The following is a 23,545-nucleotide window of genomic DNA, read 5'->3' on the forward strand; positions in this document are numbered from 1 at the left end:
GAATGCGCCTTTGTTTGCGAAGAGCAAAGCAAGTTTATGGCACCCTATTCATTATATTTATGAATCATATCTAACTGAATTTTTCCCATAGCCCAAAGGTGGCTGTTTGCCCAAAGGCACTGCTCTCAGTGCCTGTATTTTCTATTTATAAGGTGTATTTTAGTTTACATCAGAAGCTGAGGGAAAGACTTCTGCTTGATATCACTTCTGCCAAATGAAACCCACAGAGAAACTGTGGCCAAAGGAACTCTGTACAAAAGTTGTCTGGGCTCTGTAATTTTGTTCACATGGGTGCATGGCAGTATGCATTAGTTGCCAATAAAAACAATCCAAAGTAGATACAGCGCTGTGCAAGTCTCAAGATGATCTTAAAATGTACAGAAAACACAGGTAAGTGAGCACCAGGAGAAAAGCACTGTCAAAACACAGTTTGGTGAGAAAATCACCCTTTGCAAGATGGTCATGAAAGGACAAGAAGTTCCTCTAACAATCCCTTCTACTCTGTGCAAGTTGATGAAATTCCTGAAAGAGTAGTTTACAACCGAATTAAGGAAAATTGTTGTTTTTTGAAACTATTTGTGGTAGTGACAAAGCGTGGGTGCTCCCAGAACATGTTGATGTTAAGTAGGCAGTATAGCCAAAGACATTGAGGAATTAACCACTTCAGTCTTCAAAGGGGGTATACTGGTATTAGCAATTGCTCAATGTCAGGCAAGTCTTTTGGCTCGGGGTCATTGGCAGGCATGGAAAACACCAGCAGCACAGAGCCTAGTATGCATGCAGGAGATCTACTGTGGGACAATGGTTAGTACAGATGCCCATCCAAACCAGGCTTTTTGCCTGCAGAGACCTGCAGGAATAAATAGGAATCAGCTTTGTAGCTATCATGGGGAAGGGAAGGAACAGGCCCCAACGGATTCACTGGGTAAGTTTTTTCATACTTTGTGGCATGGGATGTTTCTCTCGCTCCTGGATCCAGGAAGAAAGACAAGTGGGAAGCTTTAGCCATCTCTCCTGAAAAGGTAGCATTGAGACCCTTCTTTCTCTTCATTTTTTTTTTCAGAAGGTGTTCTGCTTGGTTTTCAGTCTATTCCATTCCCTCTTTAAAAAGGTACAAGGTCCCAGATTTTGATTTGCTTGCAAATTGAGTGTATGAGATAATTGCTAAGGATATGTAGCCTGTGTGTATCTCGGCATTTCTGAGGGATGCCCAGAACATTATCAGTACATTGCTCAGCATAACTGTTTCATTGCTTGGTGTCTCAAGCTCTAAGTAGACAGTCATAAATGTTTGATTAAAATCTAATCTAGCCTTGCCATGACCATTGCAGAGGTTAACTAATGAGCACAAGCCTACAGGGGAACATAAGGGCCTCATATGCTGTTGAATACAGGCCAATGTTGGTTGGTCAAAATAAATTTTGCTCATAAATTCTTGTAGGATGGGAGAAGAGATTTCTCAATTTAGACTTCCGTCAAAGTTATTGGAAAAAGCTGTCAATCATACTCAAGGTTTTCATAGATGTCTTGTTGCCTCAAATGCCTTCCAGACGGATTTAATTCTGGTATGATTGATTGTCCACTCGGCTTTGCAGCTGTGTACTTCAGGGGGAAAGTCCATGCTGTGCTCATTCATTTGCTGGATGGCAAAAAAAAAAAGACTAGTGGCTCTTTCATCATGAAGTGCTATCTTCCAATAACTGATGGGGCAAGAGATGAACTGACAGAAGATAAATAAAGGGGAGACTAATTACATCAAGGTAATTAATGCCAAGAGCAAAGAATAGAATTGAAGAGTAAATCAAGGAGATATGTACTTAAGTATTAGTGAGATGGTCTATTTATAGTGGAGGAAAAGTAAATATCTACAAGCACATTAAATCCTTAACAATAGGATAATGGGGACAATTGCTTAAAATTCTGAAGAGAGAGTGTTTTAAAATAAATTTTCTGATAATGTTACCAATCCTGTTATTATTTATGCTATTATGACTTTTGTTAGCTTGAATAACCCATACTACTGTTTGCAACATTAAGCCTTCCCCCAGACTAATCAACTTCAAATTTATTGTCTAAGCTAAAGAGGCCTAACATGGTACTTGTATTTGTCTGTGCTGTTAGCTTATAGAAGCCCTTGTCATGGATAAGGATTCCACTGTTCTGCTGATATGCTAACTCTGAACCAAAAGACAGTGCCATGTTCAAACAACCTACAGTCTAAGAGAGAAGAGAGTAGAGGATTTCAAAGGATAGCAAGAACCAGCCTGGTGGGTAATGATATTTGTGGCCTGTAAAGATTTTCTGAAAGCTTTTGCAAAATACAAGTTTTCCAGTCAGGGACTACTGAAGAGGAGGGGAAGTTTTTTAACTGACTGTAAACATGTAGGCTTACGTAACTTGAACACTTTTGTATATAGCACCTAATCAACTCCATTGATTTAGAGGCTGGTTTTAATCAGATGCTACCGATAAATGTGCAAAGCACTGGTGGAAGACCAATGACGAGATTGGTTTCTAGATGTTAGCTGAACATCCTCTGTAGCTAGATCTTTATCTAAACTTATTTGGGATCTAACAGAGTATTTCTATGCTTTGGAGACTTCATGGACAGGCAAAAAGATCAATATGAAAGGAAAGAAATACAATGTCTCAGGTAATAACAAGATAGGATCTTCTGGACTGATTTCAAAGTTTCAAAAACACCTCAGAGAAATAAAAACTAAGTCGTGAAAGTTCTTATATCCTATTATTTTCAAAAGGACTTGGAAGTGTTCAATGTGTTTTAGGATCAAGTCCAAAGGAGTTAAGTCTCATTTTCAATGAAAGGAAAATAAAAAGGAAGCACAGCATAATAGATAAGTAATGGCTGAATACATATTAAAACCAGAAATCTTTTCAAAGCAAAGAACAATGATCTCTTATCTACAGAACATTCAGTAAATAGGTTAATTCTGCGTATTGACCTAAAACTCCTGGGATTGATTTATTATTACTCTTATTTGTGCAGTAATTTTTATTTACCCCATAAGGCTTCATACTTATTACATGTACTGTGCTTGCCCAAAGCATCCAGTAGTAGAGAGCAAAACCTCTCGAGCCAGGAAATGAATCTGAGAAGTTCATGGAAAGAAGTCTCTGTGACCATACAGCTACATGTCATTCTGTCCCAAACCAGTCATGTCCGCTGCATCGTTCTGCTCGTCATAATGAGGAAAATGCATCTGATTTTCGGATCATAACAATCTTGCAATTCAATTTCTAGAAGCGATAAGATTTTATAGAGAGGATACTGAGGAGATGAGCCAGGCATCACTCCCTACAGAAGTGGCATGAGGTATGTAATTAGTAAAAGTGACAGTATTTTTTTTTATCTGGCACTGTAAACTGTTCACAGTCCTATTTAGAGCCACCATAAATCATAAACGGTAAAGTATCTAGTTTCCTAAAGGAGCAGCTTTATTTCATTAACATTTTGAAACTCACATTGCGATGTTGCTAATTGTATAGTAATTTATCCAGGATCACAGTGTGAATTGCTGTTTTCAGTCAGTTTTTGGCACTTGTTGCCAGTTTAAGTAAAGAAAAGAGGAAGAGAGAATAAAGAATTAAATAGACACAAAAATGATATGAAGAGTATCTAAAAGGGACAGCACTGCTAGATGTGAGACAAGCTGGGATACTCAGCAGAATTATCTGAAAACTATGTCCCAGCAATGTAACTGCAAGCTGAGTAAACAGTACCATTCCTTCAGATCAAGGCTACTCCCTCCTATACTTTGAAGCATTTCCTACCCACCCATGAATAGGCTCGGTCTGCTCTTGGTATTGCAGGCTTGCTCTGGCAAGTTTTTTAGTGAGGGTTTTTAAAATAAAAGTTCCTAGCAACAAGGTGAAGGACTAATTCAGGACAGCGTTCCTATTCGGGACAGCATTAAGTAATTGTGTGAATTTAGGCATGTGCAAAGATGTTAGTGAAATTGCTGGGATCTGAGCATGTGGTTTAAATGCTGGAACTCAGCTAAATGTGTCTAAATGACACCTCCAAGTATAAGCAGCGGGTTTGTTTATTAAAATCAGTCTTGATATACATTCAGTACTTTAAGACATTTGGTGGGCACTAGCTATGAATAAAGCTTTATGTTTATTCAGAGCTTTGCACGCTAAGCAGCATAGACACTGGTGTGTGAAACTGTACATTTTTTTCCTGGTTTGTGGATACACATTGATATTCCTTTTTTTGTTGTTTGTTTTTTACACTCTGAAACCACAAAAGCTGCAGCGATTCACTAGTAGCAAGAGTTGGGCCACGGGAAGCTGGGAGCTAGCTTATCTGCTTTCTATGAAAATGTTTGTGCCACTTAGGGCTGTCCCAGAATTGTGTGACCTTCCCTTACGGAAAGCACTTCCTCACCTTTGCCCTTTGTAAGAAAACAACCAGTCTTTCACATAAATACAGCGCAGTTTTATACTAATTTCAGTTCTGAAAAGTACAGTAAGAAATACTCAGTGGCAGGTAGAACCCAAGAAGGTATGTTTTTTAAAATTTTGTTGAAAAATATAAAGGAATGCAATCCAAATGTTTAATAGTATGAAGATGGAAGGCTTTCTCAGGTGAGCACTTCTGCTGTATCGGTGCATACAGTGCCTTCCAGAAGGAAACTTTCACTGGCTACAGCCAAATGAAATAATAAATAATTCTAAATAGTTTGATGAGTAAAACTGAGGGACCAATGCAAATGAGCTTGAAAAATGAAGGGGAGGAAAAAAAAAACAACAAAAAGTCTGTATCTTTAGCATATCTCTTTTGCCTGTCTCTATCATGCTAGGGTGAATTGAAAGGAGGGGTTCTGACTGGATATAAGGAAAAACCTTTTTCACCATTAGGGCAGTCAACAAGTGGAACAGGTTGCCCAGAAAGGTTGTGCAGTCTCCATCCACAGGGGTTTTCAAGACCTTATTGGATAAATCTCCCTGGTCTGATCTCGGAGCTGACCTGGCTTCGAGCAGGACGTTGGACTAGAGACCTCCTGAGATCCTTCTCACTTGAATTATTCTATGATGCTGTAAATATACTCTAAGCTATTAACCCGAATGGAGAACTGTACTACCTTTCTTTCCTCTGACTTTTTACAGATAGTGTTCTTCAGGCAGTAGTTGACTCAAGTGAGGTTTCTGATTAAAGCGTTTATGGAGGCTGAGTCTCAAAACTTTTTTTTTAATGCAACCTAAGCACCAAACTAAAATTCAGGACAGCTGTGAACTGAGAGGGGAAAAAAAACCCCAAAACTGTAAGCAAGCCATTTGGTCATCACTGGGCTAAATTGTGAAATTAGTGTTAAGAATAGTTAACAGTGGAACATAAGCATTTAATTTTTCAAATTAAGGACAAATGATAGGAATGGAAAAACCTGCATATTATCATTCCAGTTTTTAAGGGCTGTTGTCTACCCAGCCCATCCCAGTTGCATCCCAATGGGACAGTAATGCTGTCTTGAATCTGAATTTGTGTGACAGACATGGTTCTGTAACTTTATGCCATAAAGTTGGAGTGCGTGTTAGTTGGTGCGTTGCGTGAGCTTCTGTGGTGTTATGCAAAGATTGTCTCAAGCTGATCCCGGCAGATCCCACGGCTGTCCCACTTGGAATGTTATGGCCAAATTGAAAAAAAAACCCACCATTTTTCTGTCGCCCTTTTGCTATTTTTCATATTTCTAGACACTTAGGATCATTCTTTCTGGATGAACCCCCCGAGTGGCCATTCAGTCTGTGGAAATCCCAATTGGTCCCTTTGGTCTCTTTAATATTTTGCTTTCAGCCTACTGATCATAGCTGTCGTAGGAGTGTGACTCCACCCTGAGGACAAGGCACTGTGAAATGACTCCTTAGTCCCTGTTTGGTCACAGATGAGGCATGTGTATGGAGCCCCCGGGGCTCCCACAGCATCTATGAGCCAGAATTTGCTGAGGCCAGTTTTTGGCTAGGTTGGACATGACAGACACTGAAATAAAGAATGAAACACAAAGAATGATACAAGCTGCTGCTGCTTTTGTCCCAAATACAACACTAAACACGGCAATAGTGTTGTGTAGAGGGCGTTCTTGTTACGGTATGCAAGTGCATGTATCACTAAGCTGTTCAGAGCAGGACAGATTTCATTCTACGTGCATATGTTGTCCAGAAGAATGAAGCCGAAGTCAGTCCCCTGAAAGCTGTGGCAGTACAAAATGATGTCACTGAATTTCAGTATTGCATGCTTTTCCCCACAATAGCAAACTGTGATTCCTATGATGAAAATATTCTAGTATTAATATTTGATTTCTTTTTGATGTAGAAATGTTTAAAATTGTATTTGATAACAATCAGATCAAATTATTCATACATCACTTTGTCAGAATTACAGAAACTTTTGTCTGAACTTCCCAGTGGTTTTAAGTTTCATGAAAGCTGTACCAGTTTGCGTGCTCTATAAAATGTCTCAACCTTCTGCGGCTTGTAGGGCAGGGAATGTTTCCATTGCAATACTGAACATCTGATGTCCACCAGCCCAATTAATCAAAGCTTTGGGGAATAGACTTTATGCTTAATCAACAGGTAGCAGTCACCAAATGCAGAAAGATGGAACATTTAATACACTATCCTTTCTCAAAATGCACAGCATGAGATACTTCAGAAGGGTACAGATGCTACCAATCTACTTTCCAACAATTAACCTCATCCTGGCATTCTTTAATAATTAAAGATTGCCTTAAACTTATAAATTAGGTTTGGTATCCCTTTCAAAAGTTGCTCTTTTTAAACTTCTGATCTCACTGTATAAAATGTCCAGACCTTTGTCTATAATTAAGTCCTTAAATTATTGGCCTCGCTCACATCCTACAGCAGTGAGTTCAGGAAGCATGTCCTTTTCTGGGGTCCTCCAACTATACCACCTTTCAGCATCATAAATGAAGTTTTGAATTGTTATGTTTCAAAGTGGGAAACAGCAGTTGCAAGTCCACTTTCTCCAACCCCTTCACTACTTCTGTATGGTTTTGCCACGCTTATCTCTCTTCTCAGTTGTTAAAATCTCTCCTCATCCCTTAACTCTTGATTTCTCCTGCTGTGAGCTGCTCCTATTGCGCAATATTCCCCTTGAAATGGGCTGAGCAGTATTGCAAACAGCCGCATTCCTTATGAGCTGTTTGATAGGTAAGAAAAATCAAGCAAGTGAACTGTTTCTGCATCACGAACAACCACTTGCATAGCTCCGGCTTCTCTGCTAGCCGGGGAATCCCCCAGGAAGCTTTCACGAGGGTGGAGAAAGCAGAGACAAGATCAAGACTAGTGCTCTAAAGCTGTGCTTAGGGGAAGAGGCTGAGGGTGTTCGAGGGTGTTGCTGGGTGGATCTCCTTGGCTAGTTTCTGGTTTTGGCTTTATTACATGGCTGTGCTTTCAATTTATTTCAAAGGTGCCTGGAGCCTTATAAATCTGCATACATAGTAAGGAAGAGATTCCCTTAACAGTGAATACTGAAATTTGAGTGTAATCATAATGGAGAGTACATTTTGATTTAAATACATAATGAAAAAAAACTTTTCATAAAGATATCTTCTAGAAATGGGGAATTTTCCCATTTATAGGCATATAGAGCCACAGTTTCTGATAGATGAATACTTTATTTTGAAACACACGCAAAAAAAGCAGCCCCATCCCCAAAATCATAATTTTCCACATGCTGAATAATAGATTAAAACTTACAAATATATTTTCGGGATTGTTTAAATAATGGTCAAATGTTGTTTAAGATAGGAAAAATGTGTGGTTTTCTCCTGCACGCAACTTTTGCAGTGCACAAACCATATCAGGAGGATGGTTATAACTCTCTTCCAACTCAGGGTCATTGGTGGTGTAATGCTCTCCTGCTTCTGCAAACCCCAAAAGTCCAAGAGGTGCTCAATCAGTACCAGGTTGTTGACTTAAGCCTATAATTTTTATCTGCTTGTACAGTGCTTTCTCCATGAAGTAAAAAATACTGGGCCTAGAAGTGTCGGCAATATCTTAGGGTCTTGAAACCATCTTGAACTTCTTTTCTACTCAAGTAACATACAAGGAGCAAGCTGGAAAGAAAACCTGTCTTGATCCTTCAAATTAAGCCAGATAACATTGAGGAAGATCTAGATGCGGAGTAAATACAAGCAGGATGACTTTAGATAAGAATGTGTTTTTTCTTTAACCCTGGGAAATGGGAATGACTTTTGGATTCTGCACACTTTCCTGACTTAATCTCCAACAACTTCTGTGAGGAATAAAGTAAGGTATCTTCCGCAGCCTATGGGGGCAGATCAGTGGGTGCTCCAAAGCATTGCTTATTACTGATGTGACTATGCACTAACTGCAGCACTGCCTATTGAAAGATTACTGCTTTTAAATAGCCCTAACTGTGACAGGCAATACATTGTTTTGTCTGGTTTGCCTTTATCATCTAAAAGCTATGTGGAGAACTTGTTGCTGATAAGGGAAGTCCCTTGAGAACAAATTCATCTACTAAGAAAGTGCTTTAAAAACTACATGATATAAAAGTACAAGTAAGATCTGTTAACGCAGGTGCAAAACGAAATGGTTTCAAAATTGATGTAGAACCCAGTAATTATTTTTTTTTAAGGCACTTGACAAAGATATGTATTTCTTGAAATGATGCTATCTTTATCAACTTCGATGAACCTTCTCCAGATACTGAACTGTGTTGCTTCTAAATGTGTATTTAATTCCAGCTCTTTTCTAATGCAGCCCAGATACCCAAAATTCTCCAAAAAGTCTAGACAAGAAAGAGATTTCTTTGTCCATCTTTCTGTTCGATATAGCTTTATAAGATAGGTCAAGTCAGCTAAAATCACACTTAAATTTCTGCTCATTTTGCCATGTTTTATTCTTTTCCTCTATGCAAATCTGTTATTAAATGTTAGCTTATTTGCAACCTCTTTGAAACCATACAGAAAATTGTTATCTGTCAAAAGCCCTGCATTTTCCCTTTTTAACTACTTCTGTTAGAACAGGCAGCCGTTACAGTATTGATAAGGATTTCTTTTTAAATTGTTAATATGCAGTAATTGATTGTCCATTTCACTGTTTTTCTGGCATCACGGTATTTTTTTCCATCCTGTAATATGTCTTATTCCCCCCTGCCCCTGGTTTCTTTACCTCATATGAATTTTAATTATTGAAAAAGAAACTTCTAAATCTTTGTATATACACCAGTTTTACATAGCAGTCTGACTTATCTGTTTAATATCTTCATCACAATGACATAGACGGTGGGATTGAGTGCACACTCAGCAAGTCTGCAGACAATACCAAGCTCAGTGGTGCAGTTGACACACCTGAGGGATGGGATGCCATCCTGAGGGACCTGGACAAGCTTGAGAAGTGGGCCCATGTGAACTTCATGAGGTCCAACAAGGCCAAGTGCAAGGTCCTGCCCCTGGGCTGGGGCAACCCCTGGTATCAATACATGCTGGGGAATGAAGGGATTGAGAGCAGCCCTGCTGAGGAGGACTTGGGGACACTGGTGTTTGAAAAGCTGGACATGAGCTGGAAACGTGGTCTCACAGCCCGGAAAGCCAACTATCCTGGGCTGCATCCAAAGAAGCATGGCCATCAGGTCAAGGGAGGCGATTCTGCCCCTCTACTCTGCTCTGGTGAGACCCCACCTGGAGTACTGCATGCAGCTCTGGAGCCCCCAACATAAGAAGGATGTGGACCTGTTGGAGCGGGTCCAGAGGAGGGCCAGAAAAATGATCAGAGGGCTGGAGCACCTCCTATGAGGACAGGCTGAGAGAGTTGGAGTTGTTCAGCCTGGAGAAGGCTCCAGGGAAACCTTATTGTGGCCTTTCAGTACTTAAAGGGGGCTTGTAAGAAAGATGGGGACAAATATTTTAGCAGGGCCTGTTGTGATAGAACAAGGGGTAGTGGCTTTAAACTAGAAGAGGGTAGATTTAGACTAGGGCTAAGGAAGAAACTTATGCTGAGGGTGGTGAAACAGTGGAACAGGTTGCCCAGAGATGTGGTAGATGCCCCATCCCGGGAAACATTCAAGGTCAGGCTGGACAGGGCTCTGAGCAACCTGATCTAATTGAAGATGTCCTTGCTTATTGCAGGGGGGGCGGATGAGATAGCCTTCAAAGGTCCCTTCCAACCCAAACTATTCTATGATTATCAAAGTTTTTCTTTTGGTTCAAGTTACAGCTGGTAGTGGAATTTGGGTGTCAATAGTATCAAAGTAGATGACATGATTATTTACTTGGAGGCCAGTAGAAGGCCCATTCTCCTTTATAAAGACCATGTTTTTGAAAGAAAAGATTCATGGACAGACAGTGGCCAATTACTTTGAAAACTCAGGCTGAAGATTTTACTGGTGTTGATAGACAAAACCCAAACCCTTCCTGAAGCCATTCAGGCTTGACACTTTAAAATCACTGTACTCTCCATTCCTTTCACTATCTATTTGTTTGATTTCACACATTATGACCAGTTACCTGTTAACAGAAATCCCACCCATGCAGGCATATGCCTATAAAAATCCTTGAACAAGTTCTGTTTGTACTCATGAAACTGCATGGAACATCTGTTCAGGCATGGACGAAACCCACTCAAGGGCAATGTCAGATTTGCTTATATCATATCATACTGGGTCATGCATTAGACTAGAAGTTTACTTCAGATTAAATTCATCTTGTAAAAGAAAGCTCAGCCATGTCTTCTTTTTTAAATTTAAATAGGCTTACATGATGCCTAGATATGTCCACTCAAAGGCATGATTTTTTTTTTTTTAGTCAAGATTTAGTAAGGACAGATTCAGAGCTTCCCAAACTAAACATCTCTTCCCAGGAGATATACCTTCATACGCTTAACCCTTTATCATCCTGTTTAAGAATTTTACTTATTTCTGTGGTTAGCCATCTATAGTCATTGCCACTGTCCTTGACCAAACAAGTACTATTTTACCAGCCATCTGAAAACTAGTGTTTTGCTAGTAAGAAATGAAAGTAAGAAAATTGTGTTTAAAAAAAAAAAAACCCAAACCAAAAAAACCAACCCAAAAACACACAAAAAAAACCCACAAAAACCAAACACAAACAAAAAAAACCCCAACCCCAAAACAAAACCAGAAAACACCCCCCCCCGAAAAAAAACCCAAAACTCAACACCAGAACAAAAACACCACAAAAAAACTCCAAACTAAAATCAAACAAGAAATTCCACCAAAAACCAAACCAACAAACAACTCCCCCACCTTCTAACTGCAGAATAGTCATAGGACAGTTTTCAGGTAACAGGAATAGATAAGGGTCTACTGAATATCTAGTTCTAAAAATGCCTAATTAAGAGATTGGGATACATTATGCCAAAAAAAGTCTAATTAATTTCTTAGCCTCATGAACTGTAACTTAGCACTGTAGCTTAGTGCATAACATATGCTGTTTTCTTATAACTTCAAAGCTACAGGTTTTACCATTTAATTGTACATAACAAAGATGAGACATTTCTCCCACAATAATTAAAACAGAACCAACTTTTAACATGATTTCAGATCAACAAATAAAACACAAATGTGAATGAGCATAATAGTTATTTTATAATAACTACATGTATGCTAAACTACTTCATACTTCTGTAATTTGCAGATCCCTCTTGTATTTTTAGTAAATTTAAAATGTAAATGAAAGAAGGTACAAGCAGGATTCTTGTGCATTTAATATGTTCTTTCAGGTTAAATTTTGCTTTATATTTGACTATGGCAAATAGCTTTCTCTCTAAAACTATTGCTTTCTGGCTGCTGTGAAAATAGAACTTAGCAAATTAAAGATGAAAACAGATATACTCTTTGTGAAGTTTCATGCGTTTTATCCCTGAACCTAATATGGCTGATTACCTATTCCATATATTCTTGTCACATGCAGAGAGAAAAGATCTTACTGGCCAATTTCAGATCTCTCAATCTTGCGGATAGAAGCAACTGATCTTTGACAGGTATGTGGCAAACTTCCCTTTGATAAGAACCCTTCAGCTGAAAGGATGCTTAAGTCTTGTATGAAGTATTATAGAACATACATAAACAAGGATAGTCCAGAAAAAATAGCTCAAAAAGTATCACAAAAGGGAAAAGAGAATAAATATTCTTGAAGTACAATGAAAGGAGATGGCCAAGCTCAACTTATAGCCCATGAACAAAAAGTAAAAGCTCCTACTCAGTTAACACACACACACAGAGAACAAAGGGGTTGCCATGACAAAGTGCTGTATGAGAATAGTTGACTATACCACCAAATATGCAGACTGTTTAAGACGCAACCTGGTAAGGTAAGCTCAAAAATTACTCTCTCGTGGTTTCCACCAGACCAAAAATACCTCACTAGTATGGCGTCCTATTACACACTGTTCTCATTGTCCTTGAGAAGAAAATGGTAAAATAACAAGCCTAAACAAAATGCTGAATTAATTCAAGTCATAGTGGAGACTGGTTTGCTTGACTATAGTTCAGCAGATGTTCTTCCTTAGTAAAGGATATGCAAAGGAACACAGGCATCACTAGCTGATACAGTGACGAATCAAACAGACCACTTCTATATTTGCGGGAAGCTTTGTTCTTCCTCTAGGGCTGTTTTGGCACACACAGAAAGGCAAATACAAACAGTAGCTATCAGCTTCCTTTGCCAGCATGAAAACGAAATGAAGAAAATCACTTGGAAAGAGAATAAAATAAGGAAAATAACAGTTTTGAACTTCAGCTCTTGAACTAGTTTTCTAGCTTGCTAAATTAGCGTCCCATCATTGGAGATGCTCAAGAAACATCTTGGATCTTTAAAAAGCGTGTGTCTGTAATGCTGAGATCCTTTAGAAATGTTCTAGGGTTAGAGAAGATGACTCAGTAACCCAAACTTCAAAAATGAAAATAAAACACAGATAAGAGCATTTCCATCATATATTAAGTAATCTGAAGCAGGAGTCAGGTTTGAAAACAGAAAAAAACGTGTTCATTGAGAGAAAATTACCTTGAGCAAATAATTGGAGAAAGGAGGAGCATGCAACCTTTCTCAGCAGGTTAAAGAACTACAATGCAGTAGTCCGGGTTGAAATAACTACAGATCTGCTCAAAGCAAACACATTGGGAACATTGCTATAATTCTTTCACGCAAGTATGGCAAAAAGAAACTATCCACAAAGTGGCAACAGTATCACTATAAAATTATCTGAGAAGAGTTCTATAAGTAGCTGCCAGGATACTTACACTGCTGTTACTGCTAAGGAAACTTTCTGTGTCACTGCAACTCTATAGACTACAATTTATTGACAGCAGGTATTGAAAAAGGGAACAAAAGTGAGCCCGTACTATCACAAATCATGTTTTATGTTATTCGATGCTACTGAATGCAACAGATGACAGCTATCGCTCCTTGTAGGGTCTACTGGCTTTTAGGGTGCTTGTGTTTGCAACAGATACAGGGAATTCCTTGAAGGGATAAATAAATACTCTGTGCCTTTTAATGGGGTGCCAAGTATACTGGGATGCCCAGTCAGGATCAGACATAAGCACGTTCTTTCCCTGTGCTATCTGCTGTTATTCCTGATTGCGTTATGAAAAAGACCTCCGGCATAGAGAACGAAATTCTGAAGGAGGACAGATGGCTGGAGGTTTGGACTTTCTTCAGGCTATGTGCCTTCTGAATACATTTGCTATGTTTTGTCTGTCAAAACATTAGCCTCCTTAGAGCTACTAAACAAACAGGCTTTACAGTCAACAAATTAAACCCAAAAGTATGACAGTCGATGTGACTACTGTAATGATCCTACTTTTCTTGAATAAGAAGCCATGAGAACTGCTAATGAGTTTACTTAAACTTGAAGTCTAGTGCTTGCCTGTATAATCACAATTCGAGAAGCTAAGGTAAATACAACTTTCGGAAGCTTGCCTGAATCTAGGACGCTTCACGTGATCAGCATATGGTATGAATCTCTAGCTGCAATGTACTAAGCATATTCCTGCAGGGGTCAGAATAATGGAAAAGCAGTAAGTAACTAAGGGAAGTGAAGCAGCTGCTAGTATTTATGCTTGTGATGGATGTTCACAGTAAAATGGTCAGACAGAACAGAGAATATCTATCCAAGGTCTTGACATGACACTCACAGCTGTGCAAATAGCACAGATGGGAAGATGATTCAGAGTGGCCAAATTTTGAAAATGCCCAAAACCAGGCCCTTGGAACAAGATTTTTTTTTTGTGACCTCCCCCCGATCCCTCAAGGCTATTATTAAAGAGATGCTTCAGAAAGGGCTCTCTGCAGCAAAACTCAGTGGTTTCACAGATTAACAGCTTGAACAATTGCTTCAGGATGGGCTGATGAAAGATTATCTCTGCATGATGTGCCCAAATGTACAAGAAATTAATTGGCATCAATGAACACTCAGTACAGAGAGCTGTGAAAGTGTCAGTTTGTATCCTTCTGTGGATTCTTCTAGACCCGCAAAATTCCTACAGCTTTTCCAAGTAATTAGCATTCAAATGGCACGTGTAACCAGGTCAGTCTCTTAGGGTGGCTACTGCTGGCAATGAGTATTCCCTCCTTGCTGAAGTACTGCAGCGAACATATGTATATATGAACTATGCCCGAGTAAGCACTTTGATGAACTAATGGCATCCTAAACCAGATAACTAGACCTTATTTTTCCTACCGCAACCTCTCTCCTCACCCTTTCTTCAAACTAAGCAGGTCTTGTGTTGTTGAGAGAAACAACTCGAACTAAACTTGTCACAACTCAGGCTCTTTTAAAAGTAGTCCTGAAAGCCTTACTCCTTAAGTACAAGAAGTGGGAAAAATTGGGATGCCGCGCTCTTCTAACTACAGGCAATATTTTACAAAAGGGTCTCTAAAACATTTCTGGGGCCAGCCTATGAAACTATTATAGGTGTATTTTAGGTTATGTCTATATTAGCAAATAGTGTGGACCCATAAGAACAGATCAGACATGCTGGTGCAGAGGCTCCAATGTCCTAGTACCTGCATTTCTGAGGGTCTCTGGGCTCTGTCTAGTCTCGTCCTGGAACCTGAATGCTCATTAGTGGTTGTGGCGTATTAGCAGCACTCCTGCAGTGCACTTCAGGTTTAGTTTAATCTGAATGGGATCTGGTTTGCACGTTCCAAGACCGCTCAGTGAGGCAAATCAAAGTGCGTTAAGTAGAGCTCATTAGGAGGTGCATTTCAGAAGCGCAGTCTGCACCCCAGCCAAAATGTCAATGAAGAGCACTCCGCCTGAGGCACACCCAGGCTTCTTTCCAAGCTGAACCAGTTCTGCAAAGGCCCAGGCTGACTGCACCTGTGCTTACCCCATATTTATGTCCTTTATATGCTAGTTGGACATCCCCGATATATATACATATTTAATATTATGTGATTTCTGTATGGAAAACAACACATCATGAACTGCTCCCTCTTGTCCCTGACTCCTTAAAAAAAAAAAAAAAAAAAAAAAAAAAAAGGAAAAAGAGGAATCTAGAGGTGCTAAATTTAGGCTTATTTGACTTACTTACACTGTTAACTTCTTGAGGTGAAAGCCTAGATTGAGTACGGTAAGTTACTATGAAAAGTACTGGAAAACTTAACAAAACACCCCCCTAATCACTACCAATGAAGAGAGCCCTAAAATGATTTTGCAGGGGAAAAATAACCACAGCACAAACCCCAAGTTCATTCCTTTCCTCCCCTCACAGAGAATGAAAAAAGTGACCGTCATCCACCAAGTCTAGGCAGAACTGTCTAAGAAACCATGTCTCTCTTTTCCATATAAGAAAGCATTGGTATCTTTTATCACAGTCTCTCTCTCCCCTGTATTTTACAGTCACAGTAGCACAAAGGGTTATAAAGAGACTGGAGAAATATAGGAAGCTAATCTAGCTGAGGAGCAAAAAAACTTGGCTTACTTTATTGCCAGCATGATAGGAAGGCAAAAAAAAGTTCTTTTCCCTTCTCAAGTTTACAGGTTATTTGGTACTTTTGCTTGGCCTTTTTTTTTTTTTTTAATTCAAGTGTCATTAACATTCTAGGAAAAGCTAGTAGTTTCTTGCAGACTAGATTTGACAAAATTAAATTAATTGGGTGATTTTCTTTTGACATCAATAGGAGCAGACTCAAATCACAGAGCACCTAACAGCACAGTACAAATACAATTCAGTCTTGTATGCAGGCAACAGAGTGCCACTATTTATGTTTGGGTTTTTTTTTTTTTTTTTTTTTTTATGAGGCAAAAAACATTTGTGAGTGTTAGCCAACTCAGTAATTTGCTTAAAAATATTTCTTACTCAGTTTTTTGCTTTTCCCCAATTTGAGTGATACTCACATTGAGAAGTGAGAACATTTGAGCGGTTTCCTGAAAGTGCTGGGAGGTGCCACATAGAGGAATCTACCTTAGTGACCAATTCAGCAGCCCTTTGAATTAAAGGTACATTTAGAAGTGGCAGTGAAGTGTGAACTGACTATGCAAAGACAGGGAGAGGTGGGATTAGTTAAGGTCATAAACTCAGAGTTTGAGATACCGTTAAGGTCTTTAAATTGAAGCAAAAACCTCAGTGCTCTGTACATAGTCTACGTAAAAGATCTTAATCCAGAATAACCTCCCCTCGTCTTTTCATCAGTTTTGGGGGTTCCTGGCACTTACTGCTCACATGCAGTATCTTAAGGATTTCCCCAGAAATTTTTACTACCCATACTTCAACACAGTTATACAAGAACATGTTTCTAGTCATTAGTAATTATAAAAATGATGTATATTACAGGAAACTGCAGTCATTTCTGTGGAGTTGCCTTCTGCTAGACAGCGTGCTTTGCTATCAACCTGCCATGTGCGCTATTTGTGTGTTACATGGTCTCCAATAAATAACAGCACACGTTGCAGACAGAAAGCTCTCAGCACTGATAAATATCATACTTGTCACTTGTTTTCTTCAGGTCAGCAGTTAAGAAGGTATTAAGTATCTCTTGTAACTCAGGCTATGACCGTGTTTTGATAGATTAAGAAGTGCAGAGAATTATGCACCTCAATGTTTCTCATTCCTGTCACTAGAAATAAGATCTGGCCACGCTGCATCATGCCTTACTTAATGATGAAGCTTAACACATCACTGAAGCCTCTTAAAGTCCAACAGGACCAGTGTCATTTATGCACGTTTATTCCAAGCACAGAAACCAACACGAGCGTGTTTGGCCTATCGTACCCTCGCTATTTAATGTTTAAAAAGGGAGTGGACATTTGTATTAAAACAGAAGGCCCCTCGTGCTCTAGTATGATGTCAATAATACAGCTCCTAAGAGTATGTTATTGTTTTAAAACAGAGGTCTCCGCACTTTCACATTGGTTATAAAATACTTAGTGCTGCTGGACTGGAAGGAAAATGTCATACATCTGCAAACAATTAGAAGGAGCTGGACTTCATATTTGATTTACTAAACAATAAAACAAGCTTAAGTGTGACTATATGTGTAAGTTACACTCCCTAGGAGCCTCATGCAGTTATCGTAGCAAAGTCTTTTAACCATAATTAAATAAATCCACAGTGGGACCATTGCTGATCAAGATTATCTTTTATAAGATATTTTCAGCAGTGAAAAGCATGAAGATCATGAAGTTGAACGCATGCTTTAAGTGCTCCAAAAGTCTTTTATCCTTTCTTTCAAGCACACTGTCCACTACCCTTTTTCCAGCTGGAATTCATTCAGTACAATACATTTCAGCTTTTAAACACTAGTATTTCTATGTTTTCTGCATTTAGATTGAAATTTTGGCATGAGGAATTTAGTAGCAAAACTCTGATTCAGTCAAGCCAAAGATTTCACCATAGTTTGTGTGTCTGCTAGTTAAAAAGTTCTGGTACTATAACAACAGTTAGTTGTTGTTATAAATTAACCAAAGATTTGTGAATTGAATATAAATGTTTACTTGCAAGTATCAGGAAGCCAGAGCATGGAGTAAAATAACAGTAGTGTATGTCCACTAATCTTCTCAACAAAACAGAAATCTCAACCGCTTGTCAGTTTCTAAGTTAACCCTAATTCTCAACCTTTATTTGGAATATAAAGCATTGGTACTACACATTGTCCTATGCTATCCCTGATTTATACACCTAAAGCCATTGTAGCAAAAAGTGATGTTCACGTTTGGAGATTTTCTAGCATTTCTTGCAATTTTTATAGAAAAAAAGTCTTGTTACATGCTAAAGTTGAAGTAGTTTATTGCAATTCACCAGTGAAGACGAATGCCAGCCACAGTAATGCAGCATCACCTGGAGGAGTCCAGTATTCTGTTCCTGGTTCTGCTTTTTGCTTAGTTTAACTTTACTAAGTTAAACTAAGAAAAAAAAACATTTGCCATCCTTGGCATTGATTTTCCTTTGATAACCTAGAGTGAACACTCAGGGTTAAGGGGATCATGGCACTGACCCCCTGTGGTAGGTTCTTTACTTGACATTCTTAAATTAGAGTGACAGAAGCGTTGAACATTAGCAGATAAGCCAGAAATGCAACTCTGAGGCTTTGCCCTACAAAAATAACTTACCCAGTCTCCATGATGATTACTGTGCTTCAGAATGACAGGGAATTTACTTATGAGTGATAAATAATGTTCTGTATACATGAATACCAGGGAGGAAGGGACTACCACTGTATATTACAGCTTGCCCTGATTATAGTCACTCAAGTACTATTTTATATGATTATACTGTTAAAGGCCACAAAGTGGAAAAGATGAACCATGGGGTCAAGTTTTGCTCTGTTTGCATGAGTATCCCACTAATGTTCATAAACCTGGTTTTCAAGCACAAGAAGTAGAATATATTTTTATGAAAGAAAACAAAACAGCGGACGAAACATTTGTTACTTCAGCAAGTATAAGAGTAAACTATTTATATAAAATAATAAATGAAACGGTCTTAGTTTACAGTAGTGCTTTTGAGTCTGGTTCCTGAATGCATACAATTAACATTGCTAATACCCTGAGAATTTTGGCACTGTGTGTGGTGTATGTACACTCAGATGAAAGCTCTTCATTGCCATAGTTTCAGAGACTGGCTAGACTATGACTGGAAGTAAGCTGGCAGGGTCTGTGTAGAACTACTTGCATAGAGATCAGAAGAGTGCAAGCTGTTCAGATGTTTGGTTCCTACTGCTTGATCATACATAATAAAAACACTATAGTGTTCTGCATTACAAGCTGGTCTGAACAAAAGTTCACATGGTGGTTAATTTTTGTTCCATTCAGCATTCACTTACTGAAAAATACATAGTTTTGTAAATCTTTAGAAATCATCTGTAATATGACTTGCTTTACCTACTTTTTTCAGAGCACTGCCTCTCCTGGACATACTTAATACAACATAAAGTGTTTGACTAAAGTTGCTTACTTGTATTAAGTTGGTGGGTTGTTTTTTTTTTTTGTTGTTTTTTTTTCCCCAGGATCTACAGACAACAGAATTAATTCTACTGATTAACCTGAAATACGTGAAAGAGACTGTATGGCTGCAACAAACTGAGTTCTGTTACCCTGAACAATAACAATGTGCATGTATTTTATTTACATATCTTAAGGAAGCATGTACATGTCCAGTTTAATGGTGCAACAATATATGCTATTAAATGCAAGAGTTACAGGCTGACATTTTCCAGGCATTAGATTTGCTACCACATACACTCCAAATATACCGAACGTAAAACATACGGCAGCTTCCTTACCTTGGCACACGTTGTGATCACTTTGTTCATACCCAGCTGCACACTGAATTTGATGAGTTGGGTTTGGAGGGGCACGATGAGGATCAGCTGGAGTCCGTCGAATGACGTTGTTTCGACCACTAGTGGATTCAGCTGCTGCTTCTTCTCGCTCATTTACAATAATTTGCGCTGTTCTAGGTAGACAGAGGTATCCTCCATAGTGGTTAACACATTTCATCCCACCTTTACATGCATCTGGGACTATTTCACACTCATCAATATCTGTGGTTAGCAACAACACAAGTCATGCTTTTAACATTTGAACCTTCTGCAACAGCCATCAACACAACACAATGAGACATGCAAGCACACCTCCTTGTCCAGAACAGGAGTGTGTAATGATAATACTTAAAGAACACCAATGGCAAGTCTGTCTTTGAAAATTACTGTACCTTTGCACCGTTGCCTAACAGGATCCCATTCATAGCCATCTGTGCATTGCTATAGAGAAAATAAAAAATAAAAAATTAGGATACTCAGGATTCTTTATTTTGGAAAAATAATCAAGCGTATTTCAATTAACTCAAAGTTTGACATTAAGGCAAATGCAATGTTTGCATACCTTTGTAAGCTAGGAAAATGGCTATTGGTACAGAATCGCTGTGCAGGAACAAGAAGTATATACAGAGAGAACCTCTGTCTCGGGAAGTTCCTGAGGTACCGTTTGTTGTGAGTAAGTAGGTTTTATTTGGGCTGGGAAACAAAGTGAGAAAAGCATCACTTTCTCCCTGCTTTGTTCCTATGCACTGTTTTAAAGCATCTGTCATTGGCTGGATCCGGGTATAAAGAAACCTCTGGACTGACCCAGCTGACTAGTATGAAAATCTTCTTATGAAAAAGAAACAAATTTTTCTGAATTTTGATCTTGTTCACTGCCTTCCAATAGATGAACATCTTTCATTCCTGGGGCTGGTTTCCCAGAGGGACTGATGGGCCTCTATGCCCCTGTACTTCATCCTCTCTCCCATTAGCACTCTAGCAACGGGGAGGGATCCCATGACAGTTGGAAATTCATTCACATGCTTTTTAATCACATGACTCCAGGAACTGCAGTCTAGGAAGAACAATTTATATTGTGAGACATACAATAAACCGTTAGAGTTTATAACAGCAGGGCTACTTATATAAATAAGACTTTGTCAAATTCAAACAAAACTATACTGAGCAACTATTCACATCAACGCAGACTAGTAACTTCAGGAAGAATCTTAAATATTCTGCCCTGCAGTTAGGTAGGCACCTTCATTATTCCTCTGCCCAAAAGCATTAAACTGTCTGGAGGGCAGTAATTTTAATCACAAGTGACAGTTACAGGAACTGATTAGCAAAGTATCATAATGCCACCAACTGCAGCAGACACATTTAAAATATCAATGAGTCAACTGAGCTGTACTATGTAGGTGCATATGCATGCTATGCTGCTTAGGATATTACTTTAATGGCCCTATAGGAAAAAAAAAGAACCGAGTCAGCTAACGTAGTCACAGTCAAGCAAGCTAAATCTTGTTGCAATTCCTCTGCTGCAGAGGAACTATATGAGTGACAAATTTGACCTTCTGATGCAAAGATCCACTTGTTCCATGTACTATCCATGTACTATTATTTTGAGGAACTTGTTACTAATGGACACTGACTCAGCATTAGGACTGAAAATATTCTCTTCATTTGCAGGTGACACCAGCCATCTGCCAAATGTAGCAGCGAGTTTTAACTTTGGAGGCTTTTTCTTCCAAAGGGGTAAGTGGACAGCAAATTGTATTACAATGCTCAATCTCTGAAGGAATGACTACATGCTGAGTTGACAACACCAAAGTTACTGTAGCTATGAAAACACAAACCCAAAGGAAAACAGCTAATTCATGCATTTACTGAATCACCCAATTCCTGTTAATGCACAACAGAAGTACTGTCTATTTAACTGTAAGGAGCCAAGTCCATCTATTACTGCAGCTGAAAGGACTTTTACAATAGAAAAGTATTTGGCCCTTAATGAATACAATGAATGCATGAGCAACAGTAGCGTCCTAGGAGTAAAATTTCCAAAAGTTAAGTTTTTTATTAAGTAGTTTTACATTATTAGAGTCTAATGATTGCTGAAGCACTTAAATGCTAAGACCTCTTTGAAAATGGAGTATAGGAAACCAAATCATGCTAGAAAATTTTCCATTGCCATAAACAGGACTACGTAGGCTTATCAGAAAATGCTACTTAATTTTTTAAAAGAATATGTAATAAATATGGAAAAAGAGGGGTGGGTGGGATCCCTGTGTCAGTCTGGATTTTCAAAAGGTACTTAGTTCTTCAGTTTCCACTTATATATAGGGACTTAAAAATCACAGAAGCCTCTAAATAGAAGTACTCCCAACCTTCAAAAATCTATTGCTTCTAAAGCCCAGTGTTAAAGTATTTTATGACAGACTTCCTGATGCTCACTTGAGGCTTCTTATTCTACAAGAAGGTCCAACTCTGCGATATTTACTTGCTTGAGCCATCCCACTGACTTCAGTGGGATTACTTGTATAAGACACAATCTCAGTCTTTGGCTGTGGTTCTCTAACTTTTTGCATGTGTGCAGAATTTTCTGCTTGTGTGGCATTGAGCTAGTCTGTATGGATATTCAGAGGTCCACCCATATGAAGCAAGTTGCAGGGATTACAACTATAATCAGATGTGAAAATGTGGGTTTTTCCCCAGCCCAAGCCGATGTAATTGCCACTCCTTCCATGACATGCATTATGCAAGCCAAAGACTGAATACAAGCAGATTAAAAAAAAAAAAGCAGCTCTACAAAAAGGCCTTTAAATCTATTACCCTACCACTTGGTTACAAGCAGAACACATTTCCAGTATTCTTGTACAATTTTATCAAGCCATGCAAAACCACTGCTCAAAACCAGCTCAGAAACTAACAGCCATATGATCACTCCAGGACTTAGATGCTTCATTAACAGCACTGAATTTTGAAGCACTTACATTTTGTTAAAAACAGCTTGAAATGTCCAAAAGAAAACACAAAAGAATGTTTGACCTAATTATCTGTCAAACTCCATATATCTCAAATGAAGGTCCTAGGGACCCTGTCTTTATGAAAATGGATTGAAAAAATATTAAAACCTCAAAGTTTTGCACAGCTCATCAAGCTGAACACATAGATAAGCTTTTCAGAACAGGCAGTTGTAGCCCATTTTGCTCAATCTTGTCAACTTCAACTTTAGAACACTGTCTCAGTGCAGGAACAGCTTATTTTATGGTTAACGTTCAAGCTCAAAGACCTTTGTATTGCATGCTACACATTGGCAAGAAATTTGGTTTTTCTTAAGGGCCATTTAGAAAAGAATCCCTGCAAAGCAGCAATTATCTCGAACTCTATTAAACCTTACCGTGTACGTTATGGTTTCCTCAGTTTCCTGCGAATGTACTGTAATAAGAATGAGGGCAGCCAAGAACATAGCTGTCAACATCGTGAACCTTGAAAGAAAGAAAAAAACCAAAACCAAATAAAGCAGGAATATTTTTAAGGGTCTCCTTCGCTGGAGGGGGCAGTCAGCGCCCCCGGGACCGGGTCCTGCCGCCGCCCGGCCCCTACCTGGGGGAAGCGGCCGGGACGCGGCCCCTTTTCTCCTGCGAGAAGCGGGGTGAGGTTTGGCTGTGCTTCCAATCCCCTGTATTTTATCCAGCTGAAGGCGGAGGGGGGGGCGGGGGGATAATAATAAGTAAATGGAGTTTAAAATAACACAGCGCTTAACGCCACACCGG

General features: G+C 39.0%; 1 protein-coding gene across 1 annotated transcript in view; it reads right to left on the minus strand.

The window, feature by feature from the left end:
• EFEMP1 (EGF containing fibulin-like extracellular matrix protein 1) overlaps positions 1-23,250 on the minus strand; it is a 52,653-nt gene extending 29,403 nt beyond the window's left edge. Inside the window, exons 1-3 of the mRNA XM_009886019.1 lie at positions 23,170-23,250; positions 20,183-20,231; positions 19,752-20,012 (exon numbers count right to left, since the gene is read on the minus strand). Of these exons, the coding sequence (XP_009884321.1) occupies positions 19,752-20,012; positions 20,183-20,231; positions 23,170-23,250 (391 nt within the window). The remainder of the gene's footprint in view (positions 1-19,751; positions 20,013-20,182; positions 20,232-23,169) is intronic.
• Between the last annotated feature and the right edge of the window lie 295 nt (positions 23,251-23,545).

Source organism: Charadrius vociferus, unplaced genomic scaffold (assembly GCF_000708025.1).
Source record: "Charadrius vociferus isolate BGI_N301 unplaced genomic scaffold, ASM70802v2 scaffold455, whole genome shotgun sequence".
NCBI classification, from domain to species: domain Eukaryota; kingdom Metazoa; phylum Chordata; class Aves; order Charadriiformes; family Charadriidae; genus Charadrius; species Charadrius vociferus.